At 51.0% G+C, this 26,120-nt stretch overlaps 1 protein-coding gene across 2 annotated transcripts in view; it reads right to left on the bottom strand.

Moving 5' to 3' along the window:
- The window catches only part of LOC140403756 (testis-specific serine kinase substrate-like), a 29,806-nt gene extending 4,818 nt beyond the window's left edge, over positions 1-24,988 (bottom strand). The window contains exons 1-8 of one of the 2 annotated variants that reach the window (XM_072491920.1): positions 24,600-24,988; positions 20,855-21,071; positions 16,682-16,759; positions 15,058-15,141; positions 14,420-14,491; positions 8,722-9,023; positions 6,727-6,921; positions 2,884-3,024 (exon numbers count right to left, since the gene is read on the bottom strand). In XM_072491920.1, the coding sequence (XP_072348021.1) occupies positions 2,884-3,024; positions 6,727-6,921; positions 8,722-9,023; positions 14,420-14,491; positions 15,058-15,141; positions 16,682-16,759; positions 20,855-21,071; positions 24,600-24,775 (1,265 nt within the window). In that variant the 5' untranslated portion in view covers positions 24,776-24,988. The remainder of the gene's footprint in view (positions 1-2,883; positions 3,025-6,726; positions 6,922-8,721; positions 9,024-14,419; positions 14,492-15,057; positions 15,142-16,681; positions 16,760-20,854; positions 21,072-24,599) is intronic. The other variant, XM_072491921.1, reaches the window with a different exon arrangement.
- Positions 24,989-26,120: the final 1,132 nt, after the last annotated feature.

Raw genomic sequence — 26,120 nt, 5'->3', positions numbered from 1 at the left:
CTGGAGTCTCTCAGGGGGATATCGGTACACTGACTGGAGTCACTCAGGGATATATCTGTACACTGACTGGAGTCTCTCAGGGGGATATCTGTACACTGACTGGAGTTTCTCAGGGGGATATCAGTACACTGACTGGAGTCACTCAGGGATATATCTGTACACTGACCGGAGTCTCTCAGGGGGATATCTGTACACTGACTGGAGTCTCTCAGGGGTATATCTGTACAGTGACTGGAGTCTCTCTGGGGATATCTGTACACTGACTGGAGTCTCTCAGGGGGATATCTGTACACTGACTGGAGTCTCTCAGGGGGATATCGGTACACTGACTGGAGTCTCTCAGGGGGATATCTGTACACTGACTGGAGTCTCTCAGGGGGATATCTTTACACTGACTGGAGTTTCTCAGGGGATATCGGTACACTGACTGGAGTCTCTCAGGGGGATATCTTTACACTGACTGGAGTCTCTCAGGGGGATATCTGTACACTGACTGGAGTCTCTCAGGGATATATCAGTACACTGACTGGAGTCTCTCAGGGGGATATCGGTACACTGACTGGAGTCACTCAGGGATATATCTGTACACTGACTGGAGTCTCTCAGGGGGATATCTGTACACTGACTGGAGTTTCTCAGGGGGATATCAGTACACTGACTGGAGTCACTCAGGGATATATCTGTACACTGACTGGTGTCTCTCAGTGGGAAATCTGTACACTGACTGGAGTCTCTCAGGGATATATCTGTACACTGACTGGAGTCTCTCAGGGGGATATCTGTCCACTGACTGGAGTCTCTCAGGGATATATCTGTACACTGACTGGAGTCTCTCAGGGGGATATCTGTACACTGTCTGGAGTCTCTCAGGGGGATATCTGTACACTGACTGGAGTCTCTCAGGGGGATATCTGTACACTGACTGGAGTTTCTCAGTGGGATATCTGTACACTGACTGGAGTCACTCAGGGATATATCTGTACACTGACTGGTGTCTCTCAGTGGGAAATCTGTACACTGACTGGAGTCTCTCAGGGATATATCTGTACACTGACTGGAGTCTCTCAGGGGGATATCTGTCCACTGACTGGAGTCTCTCAGGGATATATCTGTACACTGACTGGAGTCTCTCAGGGGGATATCTGTACACTGTCTGGAGTCTCTCAGGGGGATATCTGTACACTGACTGGAGTCTCTCAGGGGGATATCTGTACACTGACTGGAGTCTCTCAGGGGGATATCGGTACACTGACTGGAGTCTCTCAGGGGATATCTGTACACTGACCAGATCCCTTCATTTTCTCTCCCATTCCCACCTGGGGATACCTGTATAACGACTGTAATCGTTATAGTACCCAATCGCTATAGTACCCTTCAAGTACCCAATCCCTTTGATTTCTTCAAGATGTTTTACATGAACTGTTTCCAGGTGCAGGGAGAGAGCTGCATGGTGGAACTTGTTGACAAATGCTTTATTATCTTTTTATTTGCTTTTCATACGTTGGGTGCCAGCTGGCTCCCTGGCGTACAAACGTGACCTTGCCTGTGTCAGCAAATCCTGTTGGTCAGCTTTCAGCCCAGGCCAATCGCAGTTATCAGGTCACAAGAATCTGGGCCGAATTTTCAAATTTCCGATTTTGAGGACCCAAGTCTTTTTTTTTCAATTAAAGGGCAGTTTAGCGTGGCCAATCCACCTACCCTGCGCATCGTTTTGGGTCGTGGGGGGTGAGACCCACGCAGACATGGGGAGAATGTGCAAACTCCACACGGACAGTGACCCGGGGCCGGGATCGAACCCGGGTCCTCGGCACCGTGAGGCAGCAGTGCTAACCACTGCGCCGCCGTGCGGTCCAGGGAAACAGACTGATTGCCCAGTTGGATGGTGCTCCACTGTCAAACTTTTTGCCGCCATTTTAAATATTTTTATAGCTGCTAAAGTGAAATGTTCAAAAAAATCACAAAAAAAAAACCCAATCTGTTTTATCGTCATGACGATTTTTTTGCAGGGTCGCACACGCAGATTGACCTTCAATTGGGCAGCACGGTAGCACAGTGGTTAGCACTGTGGCTTCACAGCACCACGGTCCCGGGTTCGATTCCCGGCTTGGGTCACTGTCTGTGCGGAGTCTGCACGTTCTCCCCCTGTCTCCGTGGGTTTCCTCCGGGTGCTCCGGTTTACTCCCACAAGTCCCGAAAGACGGTGAATTGGACATTCTGAATTCTCCCTCCGTGTCCCCGAACAGGCGCCGGAATGTGGCGACTAGGGGCTTTTCACAGTAACTTCACTGCAGTGTTAATGTAAGCCTACTTGTGACAATAAAGGTTATTATTAATTCCTGGACACTCCAGGCCACTCCTGGAGGGGTTGGCAACCCTAGTTTTAGCCTGCCTATTTAAGGACATTTGTTAAGACGGTGGGACGGGCAGCACGGTGGCCTAGTGGTTAGCACAGCTGCCTCACGGCGCCGAGGTCCCAGGTTCGATCCCGGCTCTGGGTCACTGTCCGTGTGGAGTTTGCACATTCTCCCCGTGTCTGCATGGGTTTCGCCCCCACAACCCAAAAATGTGCAGAGTAGGTGGATTGGCCTCGCTAAATATCCCTTAATTGGAAAAAATAATTGGGTACTCTAAATTTATTTTAAAAAAGACAGTGGGGCCGGCTGAGTGGGAAAGTGTGGATTAAACGTTAATACCACAATGACGCACCCAGCCAACCCCAGCCTCTTAAAATCAAGGTCTGTTGTCGGTTTTAGGATTATTCCCAAGGAACGAGCAGTCTGGTACCAGCCCCTTCCAGTGGAACACGGAGCAAGTTTTTAAACAGAATATTCAGGCATTACGAAGGGCACCAAGTTGATTCGTCAATTGTTCTGCTTGACTGACCTCAAGTACCTTTCCTCGATGCTCTGCTGGTTTTTTCTCCGCTCCAGTAGCCTCTGAATATTCTCAATCAGCGGCTTGATGTGGCCCAGATTGTGGATGTTTTCCTGGATCTGATCAAAGGCCGAAAACATCCGCCTTGAGCTAATGCCAGGGAGAGATGGAAAAGCAAGACAATGCTGAGCTTTGCTGGCCTGATACCACAGTGTAAACCTTTGTAAAATTCATTTACTTTCTCTCCTTGAGGTGTGGGCACAGTTGGCCACTCACTGATATAATATATTATTGGAGACATGACCACACATATGAATTAGGAACAGGAGGAGTCCATTCGGCCCCTCGAGCCGGCTCCGACCCTTGAAAGAGCACCCTACCCAGGCTCCCGCTGTCTCCCTGCAACCTTGTAACCCCACTTAACCCGCACATCCCTGTACACTAAGAGACAATTGATCACGGCCAATCCACCTGACCTGCACATCTTCGGACTGCAGGAGGAAACTGGAGCTCCCGGAGGAAACCCACACAGACACGGGGAGAACGTTCAAACTCCACACAGACAGTCACCCAAGGCCTGAATTGAACCGGGGTTCCTGGCGCGGTACGGCAGCAGTGCTAACCACCGTGGTTCCTGGCGCGGTACGGCAGCAGTGCTAACCAGCAGTGCCGCCCCCTTAGTCGAAGATCTATCTACCACTGCCTCAAAAATATAAATTGTCACGGCGCCGAGGTCCCAGGTTCGATCCCGGCTCTGGGTCACTGTCCGTGTGGAGTTTGCACATTCTCCCCGTGTCTGCGTGGGTTTCGCCCCCACAACCCAAAGATGTGTAGGTAGATTGGCCGCGCTAAATCGCCCCTTAATTGGAAAAAATAAATTGGGTCCTCTAAATTTATAAAAATATTTTTTTTTAAATATATTAATTGTCGCCGTCTCTACTGCTATCTGGGGTAGAAAGTTCCACAGACTGACAGCCCTCAGAGAACAAATTCTCCTTGCCTCCGATTTAAATTGAGGACTGGTTATTTTTAAACTGTGTCCCCTGCTTCTGGTCTCTCCCACAAGGAGAAACACCCTCTCAGCATCCACCCTGTCAAGCCCTCCTCAGGATCTTATATGTTTCAATAAGATCACCTCTCATTCTTCTAACCTCCAATGGATAAGAGACCCAACTTGCTCAAAACCTTTCCTGGTAAGATAAGCCCCTCACCTCGGGAATTAGTCCTGTAAATCTTCTCTGAGCTCCTTCTAATGCAATTATGAGGTCAAAACTTTACCCTGTTCTCTAGATGTGGTCTTACCAATAGCCTGCAGCATTTCCTACTTTTATATTTCAGTCAGTCCAGCACCGCCATAGTCAGGGGAGGGCCGATCCGCAGGCAAGGGGGGGACTTTATTAGGGGCAGGGGGGTGGTCCGGGGCGTGCAAGCCAGCCAAATTGGGGAGCACTATTAAGCGGCCGCTGTTGTGTTATGTACTCTGGGATAACACAGGCTGCAACTCGATGCAGATTTGACCAAAAGATACTCCAGACTTTGAAGTAACTTCAATGTGATTTATTGAACCATCAGCACAGTCCTCTATGAGTTCGACTCTCCTGCTAATCTTGCTATAGTAACTCAGTCCAACTAACCAGTCTGCTCTAAGCCACGTGGTGGGTGTGATGCTACTGATCTGCCCCTGTCCTACTCTCTAAGTGTCGCCTGTGGAAAGAGACAGAGCATGTGTGCCCTGTCCTTATATATGGGTTGTGTAATGCCCCCTTGTGGTAGTGTCACCTCTGGATGTCTTGACTGCCCATTGGTCGTATCCTATTCTATGTGTTCATTAGCTGTATGTCTGCATGTCATGACGTCTCTGGTGCTCCCTCGAGTGTTTACTTAGTCGTAGTGTATTTACATTAACCCCTTGTGTATTTACAGGGATGCCTATCACCACATCCGCCATGTAGCACAGTGCAGGCCACGGACCGGCATTTCTCCGGACCGTATCAGCAGCTAGAGCCGGGTGCTTCACGCTGCCTCCCTGCTAGCCCCCAGCTACACGTGGAAATCAGTGGCCGTTTTCCGCCATTTTATCCTGGTGTAAAACGCCGCCGTTCCCACGCCGGCGTGTGGACATAGCACCAGAATCGGAGAATCCAGCCCCTGGTGTTTTTGATCAGTAAGGGGATCAGGGGTTAAGGGGAGCAGGCAGGAGAATGGGGATGAGGAACAGATCAGCCATGATCGAATGATGGAGCAGAATCGATGGGCCGAATGGCCGAATTCTGCTCCTGTATCTTATGGTGCTACGGTATTCTGATACGTTTAAAGGCCCCAAAGCCACTCCGAGAAACTACAGAGAGCATGTACGGGGGTGAGGGTGGTAGGTAGCTGAGGGGGTAGGGTGCAGGTGGGTAAGTGGGGTGAAAGGGTGGCAGGTAAGTGAGTAAGGGAGTAGGGTGGGTCAGGTCAGGAAGGCGGTTTGGGGATGGTCAGGGGGTTGGTTGGATGGTCAGGAGGTTAATTGGGGCGTCGAGTCGGGAGGCAAGGGTGTTAGTGTATCTGTCCAGGAGTTAGAGCTGGTTTTAATCCTTCCAACCTTTCCCGGGTAACCATTCTGCTAAGTTCGTCAGAACCGCCTGAAATCTCCAATTCTAACTCAGAATTTCTAATGGTGGGGAACTGCTCACCGCGGGGGGGGGGGGGCGGGATTCCCTGATTTCCGAAGCTGAAATTGCGTTCGGCGATTGGCTGGAGAATCCACTTCTTTGCTGGAATCGGGGGGGGGGGGGGCGGCGCCGTTTTTGCGATGCTCCGCCCCCTCAGAAATAGCGCACTCAGGGTGCGCGCCGCACGCCGTATGGGAGGCCTCAGGACGCAGCTGAGGCCCTTCCCCGATGCTTCGCCCCTGATAGGCCGAGTCCCCGACGGCGTGGGACACGTGTCCTCTCAACGTACGGGGACCTCGCGTGCCGGCTGCAGACTGAATCCAGCGCCGCCGCAGCCGGGTGGGGGGTGGAACCGTCCCGCTGGCAGGGGGGGCTCTGGTGGGGGCTGGAAGTGGGGGGGGGGGTGGTTCCGGGCGGGGGGTGGCAAGGAGTGTCACAGAAGGGCGTTTCTTTTGGCAGGCTGGGTTCGTGCGCGGCCGGTGCTATGTTGCACAGACCTGGCCATCCTGCGGTCATATCCCCAGGTAACGTATGCGCCTGACTGCTAGTCCCCCATCGGCCGGAGGATCGGGGTGGGGGCAGGGCGCCGGCTTTCTGGTCGTAATACCAGACGGATCCTGCGGACATAGCCGCAGAATCGGAGATTCCCCGGCATTCTCCGTCCGTTCCCGCCAACGGCATTCTCCGTCCGTTCACGGCAGAGGGATTCTCCAATCCCGCTGCAGTGAATGGGAGATTTAACCGGGCGCCAAATTTTCCGTCCTCGCTGGTGATGCTCGCGGGAATCCCGGACGTGATCTTCAACTGTGTAATACTGCTACCAGTGCCTCACAGCGATGCCCACAATTGAGAAAAGAGGATATCAAGACAGGTGACCAAACACCTGGTCAAAGAGGGAGTCTGAAGGAGTCTCTGAAAAGAGCAGACTCAAAGGGCCGAATGGCCTACTCCTGCTACTATGTCCCGTGTCCTTCTGTTGAGATTTGGTATTCTTGCGATTCCAATCTGATGAGTGCAAGATGAAAAGCTTTGACAGCCTGTCTCCTTTTTCAGCAATGTACGCCCAAACAACTGGAAGGGAGGTTGTTAACTGGAACCCACAGGAACTGGGAAGTATTAGCCCAGCAGAAGTCAATATAACACCACTGGAGGGGGAAGAGAGTGGAAAGCCAGACGTAGAAAGAAAGAAATAACTCACGTGTTGGCGATACTGTCCACCTCTCTTTTCAGCTCGTGGATCATCTGTGTTGTGCGTTGATGCTCCTGCTGTGTACGTTCCCACTGCTGGTTAAAGGCTTCAAATTTGCCATCAAACTGGCTCAGCATCTTCAGCCTGTCTCGCTGATGGGCGGTTTTGCTTTGATACTTGTCAACGACATTGTCCAAACTATCCCTGTGTACAAACAGGGCCACATGATTTATTCTGAAGGAGAGATTTGCTGGGGACTTGCCCCACCAGCAATACAATCTCAGATACAGCGATTCCATTGTCAATAGTCCTCCGATCTTTCGTGACTTTAGGGTTTCACCCTTCTCCACGTGGAGGAATAACAGCGCAGTCCTCTATCGCTGTCAGTCTTTTATGAGGAACCAGGAGACCAGTCAGCTCCTCGAGCTTGCTCAACTGTCAATGAGATCATGACTGATCTGTATCTCAACTCCACTTACAATATCACAATACATAAAATGCCAAACAATCTCAGTCTTGAATGCTCCATCACAGGCCTCCTTCACACACTCAGAGCTCAGGCCTCCCTCACACGTTCCCAGCACAGGCCTCCCTCACACGTTCCCAGCTCAGGCCTCCCTCACGTGTTCCCAGCACAGGCCTCCCTCATACGCTCCCAGCACAGGCCTCCCTCACACGTTCCCAGCACAGGCCTCCCTCACACGTTCCCAGCACAGGCCTCCCTCACACATTCCCAGCACTGGCCTCCCTCACATGTTCCCAGCACAGGCCTCCCTCACACGTTCCCAGCACAGGCCTCCCTCACACGTTCCCAGCACAGGCCTCCCTCACACGTTCCCAGCACAGGCCTCTCTCACACACTCCCAGCATAGGCCTCCCTCACACGGTCCCAGCTCAGGCCACCCTTACACGTTCCCAGCTCAGGCCTCTCTCACACGTTCCCAGCACAGGCCTCCCTCACACGTTCCCAGCACATGCCTCCCTCACACACCCCCAGCTCAGGCCTCCCTCACGCACTGCCAGCTCAGGCCTCCCTCACACACTCCCAGCACAGTCCTCCCTCACACTCCCAGCACAGGCCTCCCTCACACACTCCCAATACAGACCTCCCTCACACTCCCAGCACAGGCCTCCCTCACACTCCCAGCACGGGCCTCCCAAACACACTTCCAGCATACGCCTCCCTCACACATTCCAAGCACAGGCCTCCCTCACACATTCTCAGCACAGGCCTCCCTCACACACTCCCAGCACAGGCCTCCCTCACACACTCCCAGCACAGGTTTCCCTCACACGCTCCCAGCACAGTCCTCCCTCACACTCCCAGCACATGATGTGGAGATGCCGGCGTTGGACTGGGGTGAGCACAGTACGAAGTCTTAACCTGGTGTTGTAAGACTTCGTACTGTACTCCCAGCACAGTCCTCCCTCACACTCCCAGCACAGGCCTCCCTCACACACTCCCAATACAGGCCTCCCTCACACTCCCAGCACAGGCCTCCCTCACACTCCCAGCACAGGCCTCCCTCACACACTCCCAGCACAGGCCTCCCTCACACACTCCCAATACAGGCCTCCCTCACACACTCCCAATACAGGCCTCCCTCACACTCCTAGCACAGGCCTCCCTCACACTCCCAGTTGAGGCCTCCCTTACACATTTACAACACAAGCCTCCTTTGCAGTCCCTCTGACTCTGACCTCCCTTGCAGGCTTTCCACCTCTCTCAGTGTCCCTGCAAATCAAAATTTTATATCTCAGAGTAATGCAGGAATGAAATTTCTAAGTGTGCAACAGGTTTATTTACAGTGCTTTATAATATCTCTGTAAACACAAAATATTTATGCTTATAGCTCACCTTCTTGTAGCTTCTGTGGTACTGGTTTACTTTGCTTTGAGTCCACAACCAGGCTTAACAAATCAGGCACTGTGAGCATAGATCAGTCACCGGGCTCACACAGTCAAACACAGAACAATCAAACCATTGAACAGTACAAGGCCTACCTCACACTCTCCAGCATAATTGGTGAGATGTTTGGCTCTTTCTCCCCGAGATTCGATGAGGTGCCAGGCAAGTTACTCTTTTCCTTTATTTCGTTTAACTGTGATGTGAGCGCCTGTCTCAAGTCACTCATTGAGCGTGTAATCTGTTCTAGTATTTGCAGTGGCGGGTTGCCTGGACCAGGTTGTCTTCCCGCTTTCCTCTCGGATGTTCCAGCGAGCCTCCCCTCCGACTCTTTCCTCAGGATGTCACGCCATTGCGTGTTCTCCTTCCTAACCTTCTGACACAGATTCATCAGTTTCTCCTGAGACAGAGGAAGGCTACTTCACTTTCGGTAATATTCACAGCGTTACATGGTACACGGGATGGCTGTACATCTGTAAAAGGCTATTTAACACCCCTTCTCATAAGACTATAAGAAATAGTAGCTGGAATAGGCCATTTGCCCCCTCGAGCCAGCTCCACCATTCAATAAGATTGCATCTGACTTGATTGTGACCTGAATTCCACTTTCCTGTCTGATTCCCCTTATAGATAAAAACCTGTCTGCATCAGCCTTGAATATCTTCAGACCCAGTCTCCATGGTTCTTTTTGGGGGGGGGGGGAGCTCGATCAATAACTCCTGAAGCGGGATTGGAGACAATTGAAGGCTTTATTGGACTAGATGTTTCCCCCAGCAGCGCAGGTACAGAATGCGGCTGCTGGGGTGACACAGGCTCTTATACTCCGCCTTACTGGGTGGAACCAGCAGGCAGGCTTCACCAATGAAATAGCAGTCTCAGTTACCTCCCACACCAATGGTCTTACAGCATTATTCAGGGTACCGTGCTACCCCTAATACCGACTACCACATTCACCCCCTGTTAAAAAAAGAGTCCGGCGGGGGTGATGGTCTCGCGTTATACAGTGGTGGAGGTTGAGGTTATGGTGTTACCCGGTATACATTAGCACAGTGTTTTGCCTCGTTACATGTCATAACTATTTACAGTAATTATTTACAGTCAGAGTGAAGCAATCAGTCGATCGGGCATCTGTGGCTTCGGCTTCTTCAGCAGCTTCATCACCCCTAGATGGGACCAGTGGAAGGACCGATCCACCTGGGAAGGGGGCGGCTGTAGGGTGCGCCGGTAGGGGGAGGGGGGGGGGAGAGAGGAGGGGGGGGTCGGTGGTGGAGGTGTGGGGGGGATCCAGCGGGCGCCCAGGTCCCGTAGGGAGACCGTATCCTGTCGGCCGTCGGGGTATGCCACGTAGGCGTATTGAGGGTTAGCGTGAAGGAAGTGGACCCTCTTAACCAATGGGTCCGACTTGTGCGCCCGCACGTGTTTGCGGAGCAGGATGGGTCCAGGAGCTGCCAGCCAGGTTGGGAGCGAGGTCCCAGAGGAGGACTTCCTAGGGAAGACCAGGAGACGTTCGTGAGGGGTTTGGTTGGCCGTGGTACACAGCAGTGTACCTTGCTGAGCAGGAATTGATGCAGTTCGTCGCCATTGAAGGAGGACCCCCTATCGCTGTGTATGTAGGCGGGGAAACCAAACAATGTGAAGATGTGGAGGGCTTTTATGATGGTGGCTGCGGTCATGTCGGGGCAGGGGATGGCGAATGGGAACCGGGAGTACTCGTCAATCACGTTCAGGAAGTACATGTTGTGGTCGGTGGAGGGGAGGGGCCCTTTGAAGTCCATACTGAGGCGTTCAAAGGGGCGGGAAGCCTTCACCAGGTGCGCTTTCTCCGGCCTGTAGAAGTGCGGTTTGCACTCCGTGCAGATTTGGCAGTCCCTGGTGACTGTCCTGACCTCCTTGATGGAGTAAGGCAGGTTGCGGGTCTTAATGAAATGGAAGAATCGAGTGACCCCCGAGTGGCAGAGGTCCTCGTGGAGGGCCCGGAGGCGGTCCACTTGTGCGGTGGCACATGTGCTGCGGGACAGGGCATCAGGAGGCTCGTTTAGCTTCCCGGGACGATTCAAGACCTCATAGTTGTAGGTGGCGAGCTCGATCCTCCACCGTAAGGTCTTATCGTTCTTTATCTTGCCCCGCTGTGCATTATCGAACATGAAAGCAACTGACCATTTGTCAGTGAGGAGAGTGAATCTCCTGCCGGCCAGGTGATGCCTCCAGTGCCGCACAGCTTCTACTATGGCCTGGGCTTCCTTCTCCACTGAGGGGTGGCGGATTTCTGAAGCGTGGAGGGTGCGTGAGAAGAAGGCCACGGGTCTGCCCGCTTGGTCGAAGGTGGCCGCCAGAGCTACGTCGGACGCGTCGCTCTCGACTTGAAAGAGGAGGGATTTGTCAATTGTGTGCATCGTGGCCTTTGCGATGTCCGCTTTGATGATGTTGAAGGCCTGGCGGGCCTCTGCCGACAGGGGAAAAACTGTGGATTGAATTAGTGAGCGGGCCTTGTCCGCATAGTTGGGGACCCACTGAGCATAATACGAAAAGAATCCCAGGCAGCGTTTCAGGGTCTTGGAGCAGTGGAGGAGGGGGAACTCCATGAGGGGGTGCATGCGTTCGGGATCTGGGCCTATAACTCCATTATGCACTACGTAGCCGAGGATGGCTAGCCGGTCGGTGCTGAACATGCATTTGTCCTTGTTATATGTTAGATTAAGGATTTTTGCGGTATGGAGAAATTTTCGGAGGTTGGTGATGTGGTCCTGCTGGTCGTGGCCGCAGATGGTGACGTTATTGAGGTACGGAAACGTGGCCTGCAAACCGTACCAGTCAACCATTCGGTCCATCTCGCGCTGGAAGACCGAGACTCCATTTGTGACACCGAAGGGAACCCTTAGGAAGTGGTAGAGCCGCCCATCTGCTTCGAAGGCAGTGTATTTGCGGTCGCTAGGGCGGATGGGGAGCTGGTGGTAGGGGGATTTTAGATCCACCGTGGAAAAGACCTTGTATTGTGCAATCTGATTGACCAGATCAGATATGCGGGGGGGAGGGTACGCGTCGAGCTGCGTATACCTGTTGATGGTCTGACTATAATCGATGACCATCCTATGCTTCTCCCCGGTCTTTACAACCACTACTTGAGCTCTCCAGGGACTGTTGCTAGCCTCAATGATACCTTCCTTCAGTAACCGCTGGACTTCTGACCTAATGAAGGTCCGGTCCTGGGCACTGTATCGTCTGCTCCTGGTGGCGACGGGTTTGCAATCCGGGGTGAGGTTCGCAAACTGGGAAAGCGGATCGACTTTGAGGGTCGCGAGGCTGCAGACAGTGAGGGGGTATAGCGCCGAATTTAAAAGTTAAGCTCTGGAGGTTACATTGGAAGTCTAACCCTAGGAGCGTGGCAGCGCAGAGGTGAGGAAGGACATAGAGACGGTAATTTTTAAACTCCCTCCCCTGGACCGTGAGGTTCGCTATGCAGAACCCTTTGATCTCTGCCGAGTGAGACTCGGAGACCAGGGAGATTTTTTGGTTGACTGGGTGGATGGGAAGAGAACAGCGCCTTACCGTATCGGGGTGTATGAAGCTCTCTGTGCTCCCAGAGTCGATCAGGCAGGATGTTTTATGGCCGTTGATGAGTACGGTTGTCGTCGCAGCCGAGAGTGTTCGGGGCCGAGACTGGTCCAGGGTCACCGAGGCAAGTCGTGGCAAAAGTTGAATGTTTTCCTCGGGCGGTTTGTGGTCATCTGAGTCGGGGTCTTGAGACTCCAGCCAAGATGGCGGCGCCCACTGGTCGCACATGGCTGGAGGTGTACAAGGTGGCGGCACCCATCCGTTGCACGTGGTCCCCGGGGAACAAGATGGCGGCGTCCAGAGGCCGCACGTGGCTCTGGAGAAGGAAGATGGCGGCGCCCGCTGGCCGCACGTGGCTCGTGGAGAGAGTTGTGATGGCGATCCCGGTTCGCCCCCTGAGACTGCGGCGACCGCCCGGGCCTGGCATACTGCCACGAAATGGCCCTTTTTGCTGCACCCTTTGCAGATGGATGAGCGGGCCGGGCAGCGCTGCCGGGGGTGCTTGGCTTGCCCGCAAAAATAGCAGCGGGGCCCCCTGGGGTTTCCTGGCAGTCTTGCAGCACAAGCTTGTGGGGGAATGGGGGATGCATCGGAGTCAGCCGCGGGGGGGGCTCCATGCAGCCCAAGGGGCCGCTGCGCGGTCAGGGACGTAAGCGCGGGCGTTTCAGGAGGCCACATCCAGGGAGCTAGCAAGGGCCCATGTCTCCTTGAAGCCTAGTGTCTCTTTCTCCAGCAATCGCTGGCGGATTTGGGAGGACAGCATAACTGCAACGAAAGCGTCCCGGATCAAAAGGGCAGCACGGTAGCATTGTGGATAGCACAAATGCTTCACAGCTCCAGGGTCCCAGGTTCGATTCCGGCTTGGGTCACTGTCTGTGCGGAGTCTGCACATCCTCCCCGTGTGTGCGTGGGTTTCCTCCGGGTGCTCCGGTTTCCTCCCACAGTCCAAAGATGTGCGGGTTAGGTGGATTGGCCATGCTAAATTGCCCATAGTGTCCAAAATTGCACTTAGTGTTGGGTGGGGTTACTGGGTTATGGGGATAGGGTGGAGGTGTGGACCTTGGGTAGGGTGCTCTTTCCAAGGGCCGGTGCAGACTCGATGGGCCGAATGGCCTCCTTCTGCACTGTAAATTCTATGATTCTATGGAAAGTTCTGTGTGGTTGCGGGCCGAACCTTGCGGGCAGTCACAGTTCCTCCCTAACACCAGGAGCGCACGGTAGAACTCCTCCAGCGATTCCCCGAGGATTTGTCGCCTCGTCGCTAGCAGATGTCGGGCATAGCCCTGGTTTACAGGACGAATGTAGTGTCCTTTCAGCAGGGTCATTGCGGCCTCAAAATCGTCCGCATCCTCGATGAGGGTGTAGATCTCTGGGCTCACCCTCGAGTGAAGAACTTGCCTCTTCTGGTCCTCCGTGGGTGTAGTTGTGGCTGTCCTGAGGTATCCATTGAAACACGCCAGCCAGTGCTTGAAGGTTGCCGCTGAGATTGCCGCTTGGGGGCTGAGTTGCAAACACTCCGGCTTGATTCGGAGCTCCATCCTTTAAAAACTAGTACAATAAATTGATGCTCGAACAATAACTCCTGAAGCGAGATTGGAGACAATTGAAGGCTTTATTGTACCAGATGCTTCCCCCCTCAGCGCAGGTACAGAATGCAGCTGCTGGGGAGACACAGGCTCTTATACTCCGCCTTACTGGGTGGAACCAGCAGGCAGGCTTCACCAATGAAATAGCAGTCTCAGTTACCTCCCACACCAATGGTCTTACAGCATTATTCAGGGTACCGTGCTACCCCTAATACCGACTACCACATTCACCCCCTGTTATTCAGGGTACCGTAATACCCCCTAATACCGACTACCACAGGGGGGAGCAAATTCCAAACATTAAAGAGTACATTCCTCCTCACCTCTGTTTTAAAGAGATTCCCTGACCTTGAGGCTAAGTGTTGACGCCGTCGTAAACGCCGTCGTCTTTCTCGACAGCGTCAACATGCCCTCAGGAGCAGAAATTCTGACCCCTACAGGGGGCCTGCACTGCACTGGAGCGACCCACGCTGCTCGGGGGCGCGGGGGGGGGGTCGCCATCAGCGGAACCTGAAGATCCCGCCAGCGAGAACAACCAGAAAATTACGGCCGCCATTCCTGACAGGCATCTGTCACAACAGGCTCTCTATCTACCTTTATGGACAGAATACATTTACAGATAGGACACAGCGTAGCCCAGCAACTTCCTCTCACGTACTTCAACCGCCAATGGCCTCTGCTGCAAGGTGTCTTTCTCGACTTCCAATGTGGCCTTCTGTTTGCAGTTTTCCTGGTGACAAAATCAGGAACAGGTTAGACAGCCAATCAAACCTTCTAACTAACCGGTCCGTGAGCCAACGAGCTGACCTGTCAACCAAGTAATCAGCTCGGCCAGTTATCTCCGGCGTTGCTGCTCGTTGAATGATGCAACAGCAACGAGCAATCTCTCTCTCGGTCGCATGCTAGCACAGAGTTTGAGTGTCGCTGAAAAGAGGGACATACCGTCAAAGCTTTTAATCTTGCACTCACCAGGGCAAATGCAAGAATGCCAAACTTCAGTGGGTCACGACAATTTATATCACAGAAGAAAAAGGCCGCTGATTGGTTGGCGAGTCGACTTTGATTGCCATGGAGCCATGCAAATACACGTTGTTGTTGTTAACAGAACGTGCCAATTATTTCAGGCGAAGGTGTCACTTGGCCGCCCGGACACATCTGTAAATTCAGCAGGCCGAGGTTTGATACAGGACTACACTCTGAAAGTGTTTCACTGCCGGTAAAGTGTTTTGGGATGCCCGCCAACTGTGACAGATGCTACATAAATGCATGTCTTTTTCTTTAGCTGTATCACCGTACCTCGAGGAATAATGAAGTACACAGGATGGTTCTTCTGTCACACTCCAGCTTGTTCAGTAAGTTCTCCAGCTTCTTGTGTTTCCCCTATGGACAATGATTAGATGGCAAGTTAAGTGAGCACCAATCATTCCCTCCCTTCACTCCTTTCTTTCTATCTCCTGGCTGAACTCCCCCTTCCTTTAGTTCTAAGACAAAGAAACCACATTTGGTTGACGTCAATTATCCCAGGGCAAACCAGGAGCTGTGTAGCCCAATGCCACACTAGGCAGCTCATTTACCGACTGAACCATTGAGGCTACAATGTATATACTTCTCGTTAACTAACTCTATTAACAAAACTTTCTGCTTTGTCTTTCAATCTTTATCATTCCCCTTAACTGACCCTATTGCACTGCCTCTTTTAATTTTTATGAATTTGATATTCTTGAGATGAATGCACAGATGACACTAGGCGTGCAGGAAGTTTATTTACAGAGGTTTGTACAATGCTTTAAAATGTCTGCTCCATGCTCCAGCTCCAATTCTGGTGGCTTCTGGGTGTCGGTTTACTTTTCTCTGAGTTCACACCCAGACTTAATCAATCAAGCACAGTGGGCACAGATCAGTTAGCAGTCTTGCATGGTCGAACACAGAACAATTGAACCATTGAACACTTCACTGACCATCCAGTCATTTGCACCGCCCATCCATCTACTCTCCTGTCTGGAAGGAGATCTTGTAAAGAAAAGACTACTTCATCCAACAAATCCATCCCTCTTTGATTGATTTTGACTGCCAACTCTTCCCATATCCCTCCATCCTCTCTTTCTGTACACTGTGGCTCCCTGTTCTGTTGAACCTACGTCTCATCCCCATTTTCGTGGTCATTCTTTGAGGTTAGATAATGTGATGACCAGTGCCCGCTCCTGAGAGAATTAGCACACAGAGGTCGAGGCCTCTCGTCTTCTAGCCTCTGATAACTTCAGCTCATCCAACGCTCTGCTGCCTCTATCCTGACTGGCACCAAGATCCATTCAACCCCTCACCCTCACCATATGCTTGCTGACCTACAGTGGCTCTCAGTCAACCACACTCTGCTGTCCTCCGATCCTGGCCCGTTACACATCCCCGATCATCATTGTTTCTCTATCGGTCCCCATGCCTTTAGCCTCCGAGGCCCTAGGAGCTCCTGAATTCCCTGCCCTCTCTGACCCTCAACCTTTCTCACTGCCTTTAAGACTCTCCTTCAAACCTACCTCTTTGATTCAGCTTCGTGGCTCTGAATCCTGTTCAATCCCCATGTGACTCAATCTCAAATTCTATTTGATGGTGTTCCCGTGAAGAGCCTTGATGTTGTAAAAATACAAGTTGTTGTTGTACCGGCCCTCGGTGCCCGGCACACCCAGACCAGTTCCACTATCACCATTGTCTCTTTATTCTGCTTTGCAACATCGCGGTACGATCTGAGCACATTGCTCCAAGTGTGGTTGAACCAAGATTCCATAGGAGCTTAAAATAAATTGTCTGATTTTGAATTCTATTCCTCTGGTCCCTACCAGACCTGCCTTTGTATCCCTAATTCGTCACTCCGGGTATTTACTGAAGTGTCCGATTTGGGCCTGTTTAGCTCAGGTTTATTGCTTACCTCTAGTTTTCGAGTGTATTCCTTCAAGGAGTTCGTGGCATTTTTATTCTTCTCAACCGTCTCCAGGAAGATTGCGCACTGCAAATCGCAAGGAAAGAACATAAGAGATAGGGGCGTGAGCAGACCAATCCCTCCTCCAGCTTATTCCGTTATTCAATGTGATCTTGGTTGATCGTAAGCCTCGACCCCACTCTCCTGCCCGCTCCCCATGATTCCCTGAGGGACCAAAACTCTGCCTTCCTCAATCTTATTACAATCCTGGGCCAAACCCCAACAGTTGCTCAGGTGCTGGACAGGAACTCCAATATTTTACTTTATTTATGAGACTACGAGGAAAGTATACTCCGCTCCAAAAGTGATTCCACGCACAAATGGGATGTGGTATATTAAAATAAACTTTATTACTAACACAGGATTAAACTAACTAACATCATACAATAAATAACTTGCAATTAAACAATGTTTAACAGTAAAATGAAGCACTTTAATTCCTAACTGCTAACTTTTTATCTCCACTCAAGCAAAACCCATCTGAGGTCACAACCCCACTTTTAAATACAGTTCGCAAACCCAGGAATACCTGCTGTTTCGAGATGTCTTGGATAAGCAGCTTTGAGAGAGAGAGAGATCCTTCAGAAACCACTCTGCAGATTCTTGCCTGTGTCCAACTACTGTTTAACTTCCCAGCAATTGGCTGAAAGCTCCTGTTTTGTTCATAGCAAGTTCTTTGAAAAATCAACACCTGGCTGCTTCAGCTCTGGCTCCTCCCATTAACTACATCATCTCTATTCCATTAACTGGTTTATGACCATCTTATCAAGGCTAAACACTTTAATTATTTACTCCCCAGGGAATCTTCTTTCTATAAACAAAGTTCCATAAATCTTTTCAGGTAAACAACATACATGGTTGCAATGAATGACGATCTTACTTTTACAACATCTTAATCGCCCGTTCTGCAGCGAAAGTGTCTGCCTTTCTTTTAATCCGGGATTTTTAAAATCATCGCTGCAGAAGTCACATACACACATTAACCCAGGCTCTCAAAACCCATACTGAACCATATACACACAATACAATATATATATGAAATCCCTGCATTCATCGCAATCTTAAATATATTCAGCAATGGCTTCAGAAGAGCAAATTGTTTGCGGACAATCAGATTGACTGATGACGTCGCACAGGGTTAGGGTTGGCAACTTTGGTTGGATGAATCCCTGGAGGTGACACCACATGATCGACCGCCTGCCTCTAATTGCCCCATCCCATGCCCCTGCTATTGGCTGCCGATTGTGCTCATACTTGTGACAAATCACCTTCCTGCGCCCATCAGTAAGGCTTTCCTCATTAGATTGGAGGATTTTTGACCGTGAATCAACAAGCCTTTTATTTCACACCGTGGACATTTTTATTACTTATGTTGAAATTTGGTAACAATTCATGAGCACAACGCTCCTATAACCTTCTCCCTGGGTCCCTGCTTGCAGCAGTGTCCTGAGTATTAATCTTTGATTTGTGGGAGGATGGTGGCTTAGTGATAACATCACTGGACTCCGGTTAATGCCCTGGGTTAGCACTGCTGCCTCACAGCACCAGGGCCCTGGGTTCGATCCCAGCCCCGGGTCACTGTCCGTGTGGAGTTTGCACATTCTCCCCGTGTCTGCGTGGGTCTCACCCCCACATCCCAAAGATGTGCAGGGTAGGTGAATTGGCCACGCTAAATTGTCCCTTAATTGGAGAAAAAGAATTGGGTACTCTAAATTTATTTTTACAAAATCCTGGAGGCTTTCTAAACTGCCTAGAGGCAGTAAATGGAAGATCAACCCCAGAACTCCCCAGATAAAATCCTGTTTATGTGGGATGACAACAGAAAATAACTGTATTTTGCATTCCAAACGCCCTTCACAGACAACATCACAATGAAGCTTTCAGATACAGCCTCACTGTGAGGCCTTCAGGCACAGACTTTACTCTGAGGCCTTCAGGCACTGACCTCACCATGAGGCCTTTAGGCACAGACGCTAATGTGAGGCCTTTAGGCACAGACCTTACTGTGAGGCCTTCAGGCACAGACCTCACTGTGAGGCCTTTAGGCACAGACGCTAATGTGAGGCCTTCAGGCACAGACCCCATCGCGAGGCCTTCAGACACAGACCTCACCGTGAGGCCTTCAAGCATAAACCTCACTGTGAGACCTACAGACACAGACCTCACTGTGAGGCCTTCAGGCACAGACGTCACTGTTAAGCCTTCAGGCACAGACTTCAACATGAGGCCTTCAGGTACAGACCTCACAGCAAAGTCTTCAGGCACAGACCTCACTGTGAGGCCTTCAGGCACAGACCTCACTGTGAGGCCTTCAAGCACAGACCTCACTGTGAGGCCTTCAGGCACAGACCTCACTGTGAGGCCTTCAAGCACAGACCTCACCGTGAGGCCTTCAGGCACAGACCTCATCGTGAGGCCTTCAAGCACAGACCTCACTGTGAGGCCTTCAGACACAGACCTCACCGTGAGGCCTTCAGGCACAGACCTCACTGTGAGGCCTTCAGGCACAGACCTTATCGCGAGGCCTTCAAGCACAGACCTCACTGTGAGGCCTTCAGACACAGACCACACTGCGAGGCCTTCAGGCACAGACCTCACCGCGTGGCCTTCAGGCACAGACCTCACTGTGAGGCCTTTAGACACAGACCTCACTGTGAGGCCTTCGGGCACAGACCTCATCGCGAGGCCTTCAGACACAGAGCTCACTGTGAGGCCTTCAGACCCAGACCTCATTGCGAGGCCTTCAAGCACAGACCTCACTGTGAGGCCTTCAGGCACAGAGCTCACTGTGAGGCCTTGAGACACAGACCTCACTGTTAAGCCTTCAGGCACAGACCTCACTGTGAGGCCTTCAGGCACAGACCTCATCGTGAGGCCTTCAGACACAGAGCTCACTGTGAGGCCTTCAGACCCAGACCTCATCGCGAGGCCTTCAAGCACAGACCTCACTGTGAGGCCTTCAGGCACAGACCTCACTGTGAGGCCTTCAGACACAGACCTCACTGTGAGGCCTTCAGGCACAGACCTCATCGCGAGGCCTTCAGACACAGAACTCACTGTGAGGCCTTCAGACCCAGACCTCATCGTGAGGCCTTCAAGCACAGACCTCACTGTGAGGCCTTCAGGCACAGAGCTCACTGTGAGGCCTTGAGACACAGACCTCACTGTTAAGCCTTCAGGCACAGACCTCACTGTTAAGCCTTCAGGCACAGACTTCAACATGAGGCCTTCAGGCACAGCCCTCACTGTGAGGCCTTCAGGTACAGACCTCATCGCGAGGCCTTCAAGCACAGACCTCACTGTGAGGCCTTCAGACACAGACCACACCGCGAGGCCTTCAGGCACAGACCTCACCGCGAGGCTTTCAGGCACAGACCTCACTGTGAGGCCTTCAGGCACAGACCTCACTGTGAGGCCTTCAGGCACAGACCTCATCGTGAGGCCTTCAAGCACAGACCTCACTGTGAGGCCTTCAGACACAGACCTCACCGTGAGGCCTTCAGGCACAGACCTCACTGTGAGGCCTTCAGGCACAGACCTTATCGCGAGGCCTTGAGACACAGACCTCACTGTTAAGCCTTCAGGCACAGACCTCACTGTTAAGCCTTCAGGCACAGACTTTAACGTGAGGCCTTCAGGCACAGACCTCACCGTGAGGCCTTCAGGCACAGACCTCACTGTGAGGCCTTCAGGCACAGACCTCACTGTGAGGCCTTCAGGCACAGACCTCACTGTGAGGCCTTGAGACACAGACCTCACTGTTAAGCCTTCAGGCACAGACCTCACTTTGAGGCCTTCAGGCACAGACCTCACTGTGTGGCCTTCACTATCGACACATCCCTCACTCTGAGGCATTCACGAGGTCAGGACTCAGTTTGAGGTCTTCACAGTTCAGATCTCAGGTCTTCAGATACATGCCTGAGACCTTACTTACATGTACAGATTTTATTGTGAGACCCTCACAAGCACATGGTGAGGTCTGCAGCTATGGGACTGACTGTGAGGCCCTCAAAGGCCCAATCTAAAGCTTGTACCTCATGCTAAATTTTTCATTTCACCCTGCCTTTCCCTGGCTCCATTTCTCGGTCTTCCTATTTGTTTCTGTGAGGTTAAAACACCTACCGGACTGACATTGAGCTGCTTGCTGGCCAAATGCACCTTCACACCTTCCGCTCCCACAACTGGAGACTGGCATTTCCTGGAGTCTAAACTCTCCGCACTATCGGTAGATTCTTTGTCGCAGGATAAGTTGAGGGCGGACACATTGGTGGATGCAGCCGATCGCCTCAGCTCTGGGCAGGACAGCTGAGCATCATCAATTATCTTATTGCGCTCGGTCCTAGGGAAAAATACATTAAGCAGCAAGCTAATAGTTTGGGGAACGTTACCGCCTTCAAATTTGGCCCTAGCCCCCTTATCAGTCGTGAGAGAATGGGCAAGAGATCAAGATTCTACCAGATGTAAGGGTGTAGCTATGGCTCAGTGAGGGTAACATGCTTACCTCTAAGAGTCAGAAGGTTATGAGGTTGAATCCTTCTTCAGGAACTTGAACCTAAATTCTAGGCTAACATTCTAATGCAGTCTTGGTTGAGACATTAGAAGCCCCGTTTGCCTGTTCATGTGGGTCCCATGAGATTATTTTTAAAATGAGCAAGCGAGTTCTTCCCAGTGTCCCGGCCAATAGTTATCCCTCAGCCAACATCCCTAAAACATGGTTGGGGCCAGGTCTTCCAGTCTCCATACGGGCTCCAGAAGTCTATCCCCCTAACTCCCGTCCCCAGCAAACTCTCCGACCTCCCCTTGAGACCCCAGGACCATACAATTCCCCCTGACCCTTTGATCTCCCCCAACACCTCCGACCCTCTTATTCCCCCTGTAACCTCCTGACTCTCCAATTACCCCCAGACCTCCAAATCCACCCCCCTAACCTTTCTGACTCCCCAGAGCTTTCAATTCCCCATGAACCTCCAACTCCCCATCCAATCATCCGACTCTTCCTCCCCGCCACAACCCTTTGGTTCCCCAAACGACCCTCTGACACTCCCCTCTCCCCTGACTTTCGGACTGACTCAATCCTCCAACTCCCCCCCCCCCCCCCCTGCGTCCCAACTTGACCTAACCTCACCACCCTAGAGAGCTGGCGCCCTAGCCTCCCTGCCACCCATCACCCCCCCCTCCCACCCCACCTACCTCATACACTCATTGGCCCAAAAGGCCGTATTCTGCCCGGCAAGAGGTGGTGATTGGTTCCTGCCTGAGTGGGATGATGGCCAGAGACCTCAGGAAAGCAGAGTTGAGGCCTGGACACACAGGGACAAGGACCTGCTCCATCTCCTCTCTCTCTGTCTCTCTCCAGAAAGGCTGTGAGCTGCAGTATTTCTGAAACCGTGGAGACCTGAATGAATGTACATTGAAAACCACTGAAATCTCAACGTGGGAGCCTGGTTTGTGGGACAGTGTGCTAAAGACAACCATTCAAAACAAAGACTTTTATCCCTTTCAATATTTTTATTATACCCCTCCCCTCTCTGTTTGTCTGTCTTATGTACGGGTGTATGTGTGCAGAAGGTGGGGTAAAGTTAAAGTAGGGGATTAGGAATTAGGTGATAGTTCACCAGTTGTGTTTGCTCCATATTTCATTCGAGTTCTTGTTATAAATGAAAAGTAATTTGTCTTTACATTTACAAACCTGGTGACTATAATTATTGGGCAGCCAAGGACCAAGGATTTCGGGTATTTTTCTAAGAATTATTTGTTAATCCACTCCTGTTGCGACTCTGGGCCCAGTAGGGCTGGAATTGACGGTGCCCGAGTCCAGGGTCTCCTGACAAGATGTGTTTGAAGAGCTAGTGGAACATACACTGGCTCCCACTCAGAAAGAAGACGTGCATTCCTCCAGCGCCTTACATTGAGGCTGTGGGGCAGGTGTGCATTATACCCGCTATTTGAACACATTGAGGAAACTGCAAAGATTTAATAATAAGGGGTGGGATTCTATGGTTCTCTGACAGCCGTGTGTTTCCAGCCAGCAGGCGGCGGCATGCCGTTTTCTGGTGGTGGGCTTCTCTGCTCCCGCCGCTGTCAATGGGAATTTCCATTGAAGCCCCCCTCACACCGCGGGGAAACCACTGGGCACGGGTGTGCTGCTGGCAGGGACAGATAATCCGCCACCAGCAGACGGCCAGAGAATTCCGGCTGCCATTTTGACATATTGACAGCTAGGTGGCGGTATAGCTCCACTGTTAAACCCGCACAGCAGTTGGAAAGGTAGAACAGAGGCGTTAAGTGAGCAGAATTTAAACTTTAGTGAAAGGGTTAACACCAGCGAAAGCGCTAGTTCTCCCCAGAGCGGTCAAAAGGATAGGTCCGAGTCAAAAAGATTGACTTGTTTTCATTGTCAAAAAGTTGGACAGCCAAAGGCAAATTGTTGGAAATTAAAAAGAAAACCAGTGGCAATATCAAATTGTATGAATTGATATTAAAAGACAGACTCATTCAGAGGATGCAGGGGTGGATGTTCGAATGTCACGCTTAAGCATTATGGGATTTGGTTCTGAGGTTGGAGCTAAGCTACATTTGCCTGCATTTTTGGTTATTAGATAGTTAGAAAATAGATTTTGCATAAAGGAGGTGTTATTCAGACAGGTGACGGCAAACTTGGTCAAAGGGCTTTAAGGAGGGGCTTAGATGGAGTAGATGGACCAAATAGCCTCCTTCTACACCATAAGGACACTATGTGGAAAGGTTAGGGAGAGGAATCCCACAACTTCCAGCTTGAGGCACAGATACCAAGAGACAGACTTGAAAGGAAGCTGAGAGCCAGGGATTGAAATCAATCAAAGAGGGATGGATCCATTGGCTAAATTCGGAGAAACCCCAGAGAAACCATTGAGAAATCTCCAGCCGGGTTTCCCTGCAGCCAGGTTTGGGGAGACTGTGTTGTGGTGGAAATGTCAGTTGAGACATGGGTTCAAATCCCACCACGGCGGATGGTGGAATTTAAATTCGATGAATAAATCTGGAACTGAAAGCTACTCTCTGTCATGGCGATCATGAAACTATCATCGATTGTCGGAAAAACCCATCTGGTTCACGAATGTCCCTTTGTGGGAGGGGGGAAATCTGCCGTCTTTACCCGGTCCGACCAACTCCAGACCCACAGCAATGTGGTTGGCTCTGAGCTGCCCCTCTGAAATGGCCGAGCGAGACACTCAAGGGCAATTAGGGATGGGTAATAAATGCCGGCCTTACCAGTGATGCCCATATCCTATGAAAGTAATTGAAAGTGGGCCCTTTCATAAGAACATAAGAGCTAGGAGCAGGAGGAGGCCATCTGGCCCCTCGAGCCTGCTCCGCCATTCAATGAGATCATGGCTGATCTTTTGTGGACTCAGCTCCACTTTCCGGCCCAAATGCCATAACCCTTAATCCCTTTATTCTTCAAAAAACTATCTACCTTTATCTTAAAAACATTTAATGAAGGAGCCTCAACTGCTTCACTGGGCAGTGAATTCCATAGATTCACAACCCTTTGGGTGAAGAAGTTCCTCCTAAGCTCAGTCCTAAATCTACTTCCCCCTATTTTGAGGCTATGCCCTCAAATGTCATATTTACGGCATATTTACGCCACAGAAACGGGTGGAAATTTGCTGTACGTGACCTTTGCCTGATGGTGTGACCCAATTTGGGGAATTCAATTTGATCTGCAGAATTCCTGCTCTGCCGATTGAAATTTGATGGCAGGAACTTCATCTGGATATGTCTGCTGGGTGTAATGGTGAAACGAGTCCTTTATTCGCCCTGCACAAACGTCCTTTAGATTAACGCACAGCAAAAAAACAGAGCAAGTCGATAAACTGCTTAATACCCATGGAAGGAGACAGACTTTTTCTTCTTGGTGAAGAGCCACTTTTTTTCTTTCTTTGTGTGCTCGAGGTTGACCCCTGACATGTCCCCCTTGCACCTGATCTGCTCCTGACTGGTATTCCGGACCTGGCTCAGCTCGTCGGATTGCCAGATTGTTTTGAAGACAATGTCCGTCATTCTTCAATGCCTCGCGGGCTCGATGCAGGAAGCAGATGCGCGTGGAGGTGGCCGGCGCGTCAAGGCTGTGCGTTGGGATGGCTGTGGCCCAGGAAGAGATCCGCTTGATTTAACCAGGGGATGAACTTGCCTCACATCTTCTGCACTTGCTCTGGTAAAGGATGCCTCCATCAACAGCGCAGGAAGATCCCTTTCTCACAGGAAGGCAAGCAACACGGAGAGCGATGGCTCACTGTAGCAGAAGCAAGTCTGATAAGAATAGAAAGATACTCAAGTACCATAATGGCTGAGAGAACTCAGGAAGTGATGTGTCACAATAGCGTATAGAACACAGGAAGTGATGTGTCACAATAGCGTATAGAACACAGGAAGTGATGTGTCACAATAGCGTATAGAACACAGGAAGTGATGTGTCACAATAGCGTATAGAACACAGGAAGTGATGTGTCACAATAGCGTATAGAACACAGGAAGTGATGTGTCACAATAGCGTATAGAACACAGGAAGTGATGTGTCACAATAGCGTATAGAACACAGGAAGTGATGTCACAATAACGTATAGAACACAGGAGGTGATGTGTCACAATAGCGTATAGAACACAGGAAGTGATGTATCACAATAGCATATAGAACACAGGAAGTGATGTGTCACAAAAGCATAGAACACAGGAAGTAGTGTCACAATAGCGTAAAGAACACAGCAAGTGATGTGTCACAATAGCACATGGAACACAGGAAGTGGTGCCACAATAGTGTAAAGAATACGGGAAGTGATGTGTCATATAGAACACGGAAAGTGATATGTCCCAATAGCGTGTAGAATACAGAAAGTGGTGTCGCAATAGTGTAAAAACACAGGAAGTGAAATGTCACAATAGCACATAGAACACAGGAAGTGACGTGTCACAATAGCACATAGAACACAGGAAGTGACGTGTCACAATAGCACATAGAACACAGGAAGTGACGTGTCACAATAGCACATAGAACACAGGAAGTGACGTGTCACAATAGCATACTGAACACAGAAAATGGGGTGTCTAGGGTGGCCCGACCTCTGGTTTTATAGTGGACAGTCCAATTTTAACCTGTCTGGCCACGGCCTCTTACCAAATGGCTCCACATCTGATGTTTTGACCCTTAGCCCTCTTACCTTAGTCTGTGTTTTTTCCTTTCTCTGCCTGCAGCAGCTGCGCTAGATTGGGACCCAAAAACAGGGCGTGATGATGTCACTGCACACGTGACTGAACCACCACATACGCATGATGAATGGAGGAAATTTTTATATAGGTTGTATTTTATATATATCCGTTGAAGTAATGTTATTAAACGCCTGCTTTAAGG

This window comes from Scyliorhinus torazame, chromosome 29, assembly GCF_047496885.1.
Source record: "Scyliorhinus torazame isolate Kashiwa2021f chromosome 29, sScyTor2.1, whole genome shotgun sequence".
NCBI classification, from domain to species: Eukaryota; Metazoa; Chordata; class Chondrichthyes; order Carcharhiniformes; family Scyliorhinidae; genus Scyliorhinus; species Scyliorhinus torazame.
Note: the sequence above shows the minus strand (reverse complement) of the source record. Positions and strands in the feature narration are given on the sequence as shown.